Genomic DNA, 11,137 nt, shown 5'->3' on the forward strand with positions numbered 1-11,137 from the left:
CGGAATCTGGGGATGTACTGTATGGTGATTAACATAATATAATAAAATAAAAATAAATAAATAAATAAATAAATAAATAAAAAAAGATTAAAGCATTGCATACGAGGAAGACAATACCCATGGGAAGTACAAATCCTGTATATCAACTCTACTTCCATTTTAAAAAAATCAAAGCCAAAAATGTAATGTGTTACACTGCACTCACTGTTAACAAATAGAAGCAAAGAGTTTGCCAAGAAAAAAAAAAGGGCAAATCCATGTGTTTCATGTTACGATACATAAGGCTTATATAGATTCTGATGTTGATTTCTGATCTGATACTAGACATTCCCTCTAGATGTCTCTGAAGGCATAAGTAATCGTTCCCTGCCAGTGATGAATTTTTCCACGTACGAGCGTGTTAATTTTGTGAATGTGTAATTCTGCTACTTTATCCGCTTCACTCGTCTAGGGATGAAATGAGATTTCTCTTTACAAAGTTTTCACATCTTGTGGGTTTATTCTGAGCATCACGAGACAACACATTCTCCACCTAATTCCCCTACCTGTCCAGCAGTCGGTGTGGTGTCTCCAGTTATCACCTTAATGGATGTGCTTTTACCAGCTCCGTTGTGTCCTAATAATCCAAAAACCTCACCTGAAAAAAAATTGTTTACACTTAATATGAATTGACTTTAGTAGTAAAATTAAGACTAAAACATAGTGTGAAGTCTTGCTATGTGACAAGTGTTGTGCTCTGTGCTTTCTATACGGTATCTCATTTCCTCATCAACCCTGAGAGGTTATTATCATAATCCCTTTGTACATATTTGGGGACAGCTCTCGGAGATGAGGTGAGCTGCCCCCGGTCACACTGATGGGAAGGGGTAAAGCCCCTCTTGGAAGCCAGTGTGTCGACTCCGTCTCCCATGACCCTAAGCACGGTGGGATTAGGACACGAAATGAGGTCATCTCACAGCTGTTGGTCAAGCCTGCAGACTGCGCTGGCACAACCCTAGTTTGTTCTCCTGTGAAATATAACAAACACTAGGAAATCGATCATGCGCGTGAAATAGAAATGTCATGGCTTCAGTGGTTTGTTTTAACAGAGTGCTTACGGTTTCCGTGTAGATGTGATTCTGCCCCATCCATGGGGTGAGTTACTTATTCTTACTGAGAGATGGGACGTGTAAAAGGTGCTGTTAAGGTCACCTGCTGATGGGTCTGTGTGTGAAACCACGAGGCAATGTACAGAATGACTCCCATCAAGACATAAAGCTCATGAGGGCCAACAGGGGAAGGGCCGGGGTGGGGGGGTCAAACCTTTTCTAACACAGAAAGAGACATTTCTTGCGGCGATTTTCTTCTTCCTCTTGGAAAAGCAGCATTTCCTTTTCCCCGAATACTCTTTGCGTAGGCAGCTGGCAATAATGACTGGTTTCTGTAAGTGACAAGTAAACCTCATCAGACCTTAATTCTTTCCATTAACTTTGAAGCTCTGTCTTCCCACTTTCTATGCCATCACAGAAGACCTTCCATGAAGGGACATGTTTACTGGCCACTCTCCAATCCTGGTCCTCAGTTTTGGAGAGAAGAGGTGGTCATTTTCCCCTTCTATCAAGGCAGTTACTCAGAAGCACATTATTTTGTGCGGAACAGGAGCAAAGAGACTTGGAGAAGCACTGAGTCCTGCTCTAAGGACAAGACACCGGCTGCTGGCCAGACTTTGCCCTGAAGTCTGTACAGTGCAATTCTCCAAGGAGCAGTGCTATGTGTCACTTTGTTCCCATTCTAAAATTAACAAGTTCTGGGGCGCCCGGTTGGCTCAGTCGGTGAAACATCTGCCTTTAGCTCAGGTCATGATCTCAGGGTCCTGGGATCGAGCCCCACGTCCCCTCCCTGCTCAGCAGAGAGTCTGCTTCTCCCTCTCCCTCTGCCCTGCCTCCCCTCCCTTCCACCCTAGCTCCCCACCTTAGCCCCCCACCCATGTGTGCACTCTCTGTCTCAAATAAAAAAATAAAATCTTTAAAAAATAAAATAAAGTTCTTTCTTGGCTTTTGCAGCTTCGGTTGTACTCCACTTCTTGGTTTTTATTCCAAGAACGACAAACTGAGGTAACGTGACTTTTAATCTGTTTCGGTGTAAACAAGATGATTACTTACTAAAAGGAAGTCATGATCTGTGTTTGTATGGATCGGAGGAACTCAGGATTTTTTGAGGATCAGACTTGTAGACTGACTACCTTCACTGACAAATGTTTGTGTTATTTGATGAAATAATTACTTCATAGACTTTACCTCATCAGAGTTTGTGGAATTCAAGGCATTTGCTGTTCTCATTCTTTCCATTTGAACATCTTCATCCTCCCCTTCTGGAGCCTCTGGATTTTGACACACATCATTGCTTCTTGGAGAAATTCTAGAGCCAAGAGCCATCCATGAATCATCAATATGGGGTTTTCATCCTTGTATTAAGAATACTGCATTCTTTAAATCTTATGCTTTGAGTAGGTTGGGTAATTTAAAAACTATCATAACTTCCTTTCAGTGAGGTGACTCTTCCTCCCTTCCCAACCTAGTTCCTGTCAAGGCTACTGCTATATTTAGTGACCCTTGCTTTGTACATACCCTTCATCCTACTTATCTATGGAAAGCTCCTTTTCCATTATCACTGGGCAACTTAGTATCTATTATCTAATGGAGGATTTTAATAGCATAGTTTAATGATGTGATTTTTCTGGAAACCTTAACTTTAACACGACTGCCATGTTGGCATTATTACATTCCCATAGGGATAATGAGCTGGAGTATTTGAAGTCAGGATGGTCTCCAAAAATACAAGTCAGATGCTTCGTCTCCTGTGAAACCTGGCCATTTCTTGGAAATATGTGTCAGATTCACTTTCTCCTCCACTTGAAGTCTGGTCCTTCATACCCATATATAGGTCATTCTGGTCTCTCTTACCTCAACCTAACCCCCCATACTGATCTTAGATTTCTTAAAGGTCATCTTTCACCTTGCCCACTCAACTGTCTGTAATAGTTAAAGATGAATAAATAGTTAAAGGTCATCTTGCAAGTTGCCCACTCAACTGTCTGTAACAGGTAAAGATGAAACCAATGGGAGACACAGAGGGAATAAGATGCTTATGGCTGTGACCTTGCACAGTGCAAAAAGACAGTCTCAGCTTTTAAGTCCCATTAATAACTGGACCAATCTGTGATCCACCAGTTGGGCTTTTTACTACCACAGGAAAAGAGCACAATTATTGCTGCCTTTGGCCTATTGATCATTCCATTCTTCCTTCCTGGACTGGCAGCCTTCCTTCAACTGCCAATCTATTTAAATGGGTTGCTATTTAAATTCAAGTAATGACAGGCAGCTCCCCCCTCCTACTGCATGTGGTGTTAGAGCCCTTAGTAATCAGTGTTTCAGGCCTGTCTCCCCCCACTTCAAATCCTCTTTGATTTAGGTACTTGCATCTCTATATTTTGTATTGGCACATGGCTGCTACCTCAGCCTATCCCAGGACTTGGCAGGTCTTTACTGATTGGTTAATTTATTCATGAAAAAAATTTTAAGTATTAATGACTGAAATAAAAGAAACCAATCTGGTTTCTCCCAACCTAAAGAAGGGATCCTTCCTCATTGATTTCTTTCCAAACTTCCATTCCAGACATCGAAGAATAAAAACGAAGATGATAAAATGAAGGAAAGGCTAGGAAGAAAGAGAAAGAGAGAGATGCGTGATTAGAAGCACTCACAGAAGGATTTTCACATCAGGATGAATTAGAAGTGGTCCGACTTCTCCAAAGATACAGGTGGAAAAAACATTACGAATTTCCAATGATCTATTTGTCAAATTGTGAAACTATCAGATTCATTTTCAATCTTCTTTACAGAACACAGGAAACAAATATAATTATGGAATATCATTACTTTATGTTACTTCCTCTAATACTGGTATAGTGTTTTCAAAATTTGGGAAGCATATTTTCTGGGCAGTCAATCTTTAGAGAAAAATTTGTTCCATACTTTACAAATACTTTATCTCCATGGGCTACAAATATCCATATGTCTACCTTAATAAAAAAAAGTTTCACTGTGTGTACAGGGATTAAAAAGGTTCAGTATCGTAAAAGACACGAAGACTGTTAAAGACAAGTGTGTTCTTACAATTAAGAATACCAGAAATGGCACTACACCTCCTGGTTCTTCATCCCCGAAATAAAATATGACCGCCTGAAAAAGGAAAAACAATGGTTAAATAAGAAGTTTTTTTGGTTTCATGAACTTTATCTATATGAATGTGAACTGACCCACTGAACAACCCTATTAACACGTGCCCTGATTTCACCATGAGTACTGGTAGATGTCCATTCCAAAATGTGTAGCAAGAAGTGGTATTCCTTCCTCCCGAGGTCTGTGAGGCACTATGCTTTTATTTGAAGCAACAGGATTAAGCAATTACTCCTTACCTGGTGAGACAATCCTGGGCATCTGGGTTAGCTTCCTCAAATAATGAGAGACACAGGGTTTCTCCTTATTCCCCAGAGCTTCATACACCTTCCTGTGTCCACTGATCCTTCAGAAGTCCTCTTCCTTTTTTCCCACCTCCCTTGCCCCAGCTTCACTCACCTACTGTATCGTTGTGCCTTTTGTGTAAGTCTATACGTCTGCATTTCTAGCTATATATTTGTAGAAGTTGCTGCTTCTCTATCAATCAGCTAGAGAAAAGAGGGGGATTTTATTCCTATTGAACGCCTCTCTGGAATCTCAAGATCCCAAAGATGAGGGGTACTTCATTTGTCTTCTCCTAAAGCTGAACACGCCCAGGAGCGTAGACAGGCTGCTCTATTTCTCACCACCTATTACCCTGTCTCCCCACACATGGGCCAAGGCCAGGTGTTCTAACTGGAGCACATGGCCTTATCTGGAAGGAATTCAACTGGAATCCATGAGGTAGAAATCTTTAAATGTCATGTATATTCATCATGGAGGAGAGCCCCAACCCCAAGCATAGCTTCCACAACTGGTTAAGAATTCCAGGACGCTGGGGCAGGCAGAGGCATTACTTACGTGAAAATATAAGAACATACAGCCGACTAACGTGGCATGTGGTACTAAAAAGGTGACGCAGAACAGTGTGACATGTTCATATTGGTCAAACAGCAATATAAACACGGAGAAGATGCTGATCTAAAGAAGATAGAAACATGCACGTTAACCACTCTGCATTTCCGTATATGTTCCAAATTGAAATGGCTCATCTTGAGGATATTCCTAATTTCACCTCCCACCTCAGACAGAAACACAAGGGGAATCAACATATCTCCATTGACATGCTCTCTCAGTGACTTAGCCAGATTCCTTTAACTGGGAGTGTCATGAATGAGACCTGACTGGATAAATCTAGGATCTTACAGATAGCCTACTTTCATTACAGAAAAGGAAGAGTGTTGGTATTATATTGGTTTTGGAGGTAAAATTAGTAGATAAGCAATAATCAGAGGGAACATAAATTGACATCTCCTGGAAATGACACAACGGCAACAACGAGAGAAGACTTCTGTTAGGGACACCAGTGGGGAAACAGAAGCATGGAACGACCCAGAGTGGCTTCAGCGGAAGTATTCAAATTCAAAATTCAGGGATAAGAGATAGTTACAGGGACAATGGGAGCTGTCAGACCTTTTCTTCTAAAACACTGCATTGATAAACGCTTCCTAAAAGTTTTTGTACTTCTTTGTATTACAAATCACCATTTTTATGGCATTCAACATATACTTTCTAAAAGCATATTTCTTTTTTTTTAGAGAGAATCTCAAGCGGACTCCCCGCTGAGCGTGGAGCGGATGCGGGGCTCCATCTCCTGACGCTGAGATCAAGACCTGAGCTGAAATCAAGATCCTGCTGCTTCATCAACTGAGCCACCCCGGTGCTCCTGAAAGTATCTTTCTGATCATATTTCTGTTCTGCACTATAAGCTTCCACAGCTTCCCACAGCCTGTAGAATAAATTCTTAAGTGCATCATTCAAGGCCAATGTGGTTCCAACCAATGTTTTTACCATAACTAGGGCCACGGCCACACTGCACATGGTATCCATCCCAGATTATTACCAGTTCCTAGGACAAGCCAAGACTTTCTCCCGAGTCTCTGTTCATTCACTGAATCATCAGTCTTCTCTCGCTACTAAAATCTTAACTCTTCAGGTTTCAATTCCTCAAGGAAATCTGCGCTCTCATTTTCATGAGTTAATATTTCCCTTCTCTGGTTGTCATAGAAATAATCTTTTAAAAAGAGATAATCTTTTCCTTATCACTTTGTGCCAGTAAGTGGCTGTTGACTTCTCTGTTTACCCTCTGAGTGTCCTCTCAGGGTGGAAACTGTCTGTTTCTTCTGCATTATCAGTCTTAGTTTATGACACATGGTTGGAAGCCAATTAATATTTGTTGAAATGATAATTTACTTTTTGGCAGCTGAAATAACAGGAAATTAGAATAGATACTAGGAGATGACACATGTTTTTCCTTTCTCGTTTAGATAAAATAAGTGTTCCTTTTACAGCATTAATTCTAGGAGAGTATGGAGCAGTTTCTAGTTTTAACTATGCCAGCAACAGTATTTGTAATCCTGTAGAGCTTGGTGGAGGTCTTTGGGCTTATTTCTTTTTCAGTAAGAAGAAGATACAAATGGTTTCCATGTTCCATTCTAGCAAATACTTTATGGTTCTAGAAAAAATTTAGTGACTTTTAAAAAAGACAAGGGTAGGAATTAGGAGGAGGAAGAAGATGCAGATTTTGAAAAGGATCCCACCTAAGGAGAACAAAATATTTTAGACTGTAATACTAAGTTTTCATTCTACTGAGGACACATTTGAAAGTACTCGCTCAGGGGTGCCTGGGGGGCTCAGTCAGTTAAGTGTCTGCCTTTGGCTCAGGTCATGATCCCACAGTCCTGGGATTGCGCCCCGTGTCAGGCTCCCTGCTCACAGGGAGCCTGCTTCTCCCTCTCCTCCCTGCTCATGCCCTCTTCTTGCCATCTCTGTCTCTCTCTCTCAAATAAATAAATAAAATCTTAAAAAAAAAATAAAGTACTGGCTCAGAATTATATATTTAAATACATAAAATGAATATTCACAAGAAATATACTTACCATATAGAAGCAAAGAGACCAAATGCCACTATTTCTTTTCCCCTTGCGAAAAATGAATGAAATCACATATGTCAAGAAGGTAAGGGAGGCGGCATAGCCAACAGCACAAAGGATCTGAAATCAACAGGAATGTTTAGCTAATGACAAATGCAATCTAAGAAAACGTTAAGGTTCAAAAGATTGTCAGAGCATAGGGTTCTATACTTAGTTCAGGTATGACAATGTCGAGATCAATGAAAACAGTATGCGCCTTCAATTTTTTTTCACTAAATCGTATAATGATACTTGTTCCATGAAGCCAGTCACTTACTTGCATAATCTGATCTCCACCTATCAACAGAGTCTCTTGGATGGTTAAGCCGTATTCCATCAAATACATGAGCAGGATGATGAAGATGTACATTGGAACATCCACCAGCCCCTGCCCAAACCAGTAAGCAGAAGGGAAGAGGCCCGAAATCCACAGCTGGGACTGAGCTTTGCTCTGTTAAAAAACGGCAAAAATACAAAGTGGTATTTCAATTTGAGGCTTAAGAAAATGTGGCTTATGTAAGGAAATAGTCAAAATTTTCATTTGTAATAATTCTGCATCATGCTATAAGCATCACCTGGACCAAGGGATATGGATAGTTCCAAACATAAGTGATCAGTTTGGTGCTTTGATGAGCAAAGAGAGAGAACACCTGGTAGAAATATGTGAAGGAAGATCTAAGTGTGATCAAGGTATTAATGCTGCAGTAAACAATATAGAGATTAATGATGCATGGGAGCATAAATCAAATTACATCTCAGACAGGAGCCTCATTTAGCTAATCAGAGACCATCAGCAAATTAACTATTTTTTCTAAAGATTTTGTTTATTTGAGAGAGAGAGAGCATGAGTGGGAGAGGGACAGAGGGAGAAACAGACTCTCCACCGAGCAGGGAGCCCGACGTGAGGTTCGATCCCAGGACCCTGAGATCATGACCAGAGCCGAAGGCAGACCCTTAACCAACTGAGTCACCCAGGTACCCCGAACTTAACTGTTTTTAAAAGAAAAAAAATATTCAAAATCATTTAATTGTTTATTATAATTGTTTAATTTGTGCCGAACGCCACATCACTTGATAAGTAATTTTAAAATACGGGATTTGGTGTGTTTATTTAGAGAATGACAAGGAATACAAAATACATGATATGTATGAATGTAATAATATTGATGTATGTATGCATAAATATTTGGATGGGTAATAAATATTTGAATGTGTGCTATGCCAAAACTACCCTAATGCATCATTTACTTACAATTAAAAGAATAAAGCAATTTTATATGTATGTAAGAATACGTATTATATTATATATTTATGTAGAATATAATCATAAATAAAATATAGTATTTTATATATATAAAATATATCATCTTTGGGGAGAGACTTGTGCTCTCTCTTTGTATATAATATATATAAAATATTATTGCATTCATAAATATTATGTATTTTGTATTCCTTGTCATTCTCTGAATACATACATACTAAATTATATTTTTAAAAACTACTTATTAAGTACTTAAAAATACTACTTAACTACTTATAAATGCTTAAATTCATTTGCTGATGGTCTCTGATTAGTTAAATTAGGCTCCTGTCTTAGATGTAATCTGACCTAAAGATACGTAACAAAATCTCCCAGCAAAGGCCTGTTCAGTTCACACAACTGACAAGGTTCTGGTGATGGGCTGATCTCTGGGTGAAGCCATGAGAGCGACGAATTGTGGTTTTAGGTTCCTGACAGAGCACCTGAGTGCCTGGTGTTGCCATCTATGGAGGCAGGAAATACGGAAGGGGGTATACATTCAAGAATATCATAAATTCAGGTTTGGAGATGTGAAGTTTGAGTTTGTGATGCTATTCCCAGTGGTGACCCTGAGAAGGGGGTTCGGATCAGCCCTAGAGGTAATGTTAGAAATTAGAGATCTGGGCTAGAGTCAAATGTGTGAGTGACGGGTTAGGTAAAGGGGTTTGAAGCCCTCGGGTTCAATGAGCTTGCCGAGGAGAGAGTGACATCTAGCATGAAGAGAGATCTAAGGGCTGAGATCTGAGGAGTTCCAGAATTTAGAGACAATGGGGAAGAATTAGAAGTTCCAATGGAGGCAGACAGACAGTGGCCAAGGTGTCGGGAGAACTATGACAGAACTGTGGCATCACACAGGCCCGAGAAAGAAAGCGTGTGTGTTTCCTATGACAGACATTTTTATATTAGGACTCTGTTAACACCAGGATGACTGACAGTACATCACGCCAGCAAATGGCATTCTCCAAGATTCCTGGAGGTTCTTCTAGGAAGAGAAGAGGACATTATCCAGATAACACTCCCTTCTCTTGGACAGGAATACTCTGGAGAGGGATGACGTTTGAAACAGACAAAGATGCTTATTAAGGTCATTTTGTGTAATAAAGTTACAAAAATGGAACCATTAAAGGATCTTCTATTAAGATTTGTAAGTAGGGGCGCCTGGGTGGCGCAGTCGTTAAGCGTCTGCCTTCGGCTCAGGGCGTGATCCCGGCGATATGGGATCGAGCCCCACATCAGGCTTCTCTGCTATGAGCCTGCTTCTTCCTCTCCCGCTCTCCCTGCTTGTGTTCCCTCTCTTGCTGGCTGTCTCTATCTCTGTCGAATAAATAAATAAAATCTTTTAAAAAAAAGATTTATAAATAAAGCTAATGCGAGTTGGCCTGGATTGATTGGCCATATAAATTCACCACCCCATGACTGCCGCTCAAAATTTGTCTCCACCCAGAACTACTGAATCAGAATCTTCATCTTACAAGATGCTCCAAATTTTGTAGATACACTAAAAATTCACTGGGATTAATGAAGGGTGTCTGTGAATGAAAATGTATAAACAGGTTGTCCATTAAACATTGAAATTTGTTTTTTATCTAAGTTCTCACATTTTCAAAATACCATTTTCTTTTCAGTTATCTCAATGCATTAACTTTTTTGAAATGTAATTTTGAAATAATAAAAAATATCCCTGTCAAGTATACAGTTGCATGGGGTTTGACAAATGCATGTATTCCTGTATCACACTCATCATCAAAGTACAGAGCATTTTCATGACCCTCCAGCCCCCAATTTCCCATGCTCCTTTGCAGTCCATAGCCTTTATCACTGGTTGCAAGACACCACATGTCTGCTTTCTATCACTATGAAGGTATTTCACCTTTCTGAGAATTTCCTATAAATGAAATCATTCAGGATTTACTCTTTTCTGTCTTCAGAGTCGTATCCATGCTGACACATTTTTAGTTGTTCCTTCTTTTGTATTGCTCATTAGTATTCCATTGTATGGCCACACAAAAATTTATCAATTCACAGCTTGATGGAAATTGGGGCTGTTTCAGATCATTGGCTATTATGAATAAAGCTACCAAGAATGGTCATGTACCAGTCTGTATGTGGAAAGATGTTTTCTTTTCTTCCAGGTAAATACTTAGGAGAGAAATTCTGGGCCATACAAGAAATGTATATTTACCTTTATAAGACAAAGCCAAATTGCTCAGCAAAGTGATCGTGCATTTTACATTCCTGCCAAAAATGCATAAGAGTTCCAGTGTATCCATATCCTCACAAACTTGGTATTTTCAGTCATGTTAATGTTACTTGTTTTATTTAATGAGCAGAGGGACTTCACTGGGGCTATCCTCCTGATTACTCATGATATCAGCCATCATTTTATGGGAGCGTTTTCCTTCTATATATTTTCCTTGGTGAAGTGTTTGTTCAAATATTTGCCCATCCTTAAAATTAGGCTATCTTTTATTATTAAGAGTGCTTTATATTTTTCACACAAATCATTTTTTTTCTTTTTTTAAAGATTTTATTTATTCATTAGACAGAGACAGAGACAGCCAGTGAGAGAGGGAACACAAGCAGGGTGAGTGGGAGAGGAAGAAGCAGGCACCCAGCGGAGGAGCCTGACATGGGGCTCGATCCCAGAACGCCGGGATCACGCCCTGAGC

General features: G+C 39.9%; 1 protein-coding gene across 3 annotated transcripts in view; it reads right to left on the minus strand.

Moving 5' to 3' along the window:
- The window catches only part of LOC100473721 (ATP-binding cassette sub-family A member 8), a 76,437-nt gene that overhangs the window by 7,761 nt on the left and 57,539 nt on the right, over positions 1–11,137 (minus strand). For all 3 annotated transcript variants that reach the window (XM_011232843.3, XM_034640641.1, XM_034640642.1), the window contains 8 exons: positions 7,446–7,619; positions 7,136–7,249; positions 5,058–5,177; positions 4,155–4,220; positions 3,605–3,696; positions 2,277–2,397; positions 1,303–1,420; positions 546–637 (listed from right to left, as the gene is read on the minus strand). In XM_011232843.3, coding sequence (XP_011231145.2) covers positions 546–637; positions 1,303–1,420; positions 2,277–2,397; positions 3,605–3,696; positions 4,155–4,220; positions 5,058–5,177; positions 7,136–7,249; positions 7,446–7,619 — 897 coding nt within the window. The remainder of the gene's footprint in view (positions 1–545; positions 638–1,302; positions 1,421–2,276; positions 2,398–3,604; positions 3,697–4,154; positions 4,221–5,057; positions 5,178–7,135; positions 7,250–7,445; positions 7,620–11,137) is intronic.

Source organism: Ailuropoda melanoleuca, chromosome 13, assembly GCF_002007445.2.
Source record: "Ailuropoda melanoleuca isolate Jingjing chromosome 13, ASM200744v2, whole genome shotgun sequence".
NCBI classification, from domain to species: Eukaryota; Metazoa; Chordata; class Mammalia; order Carnivora; family Ursidae; genus Ailuropoda; species Ailuropoda melanoleuca.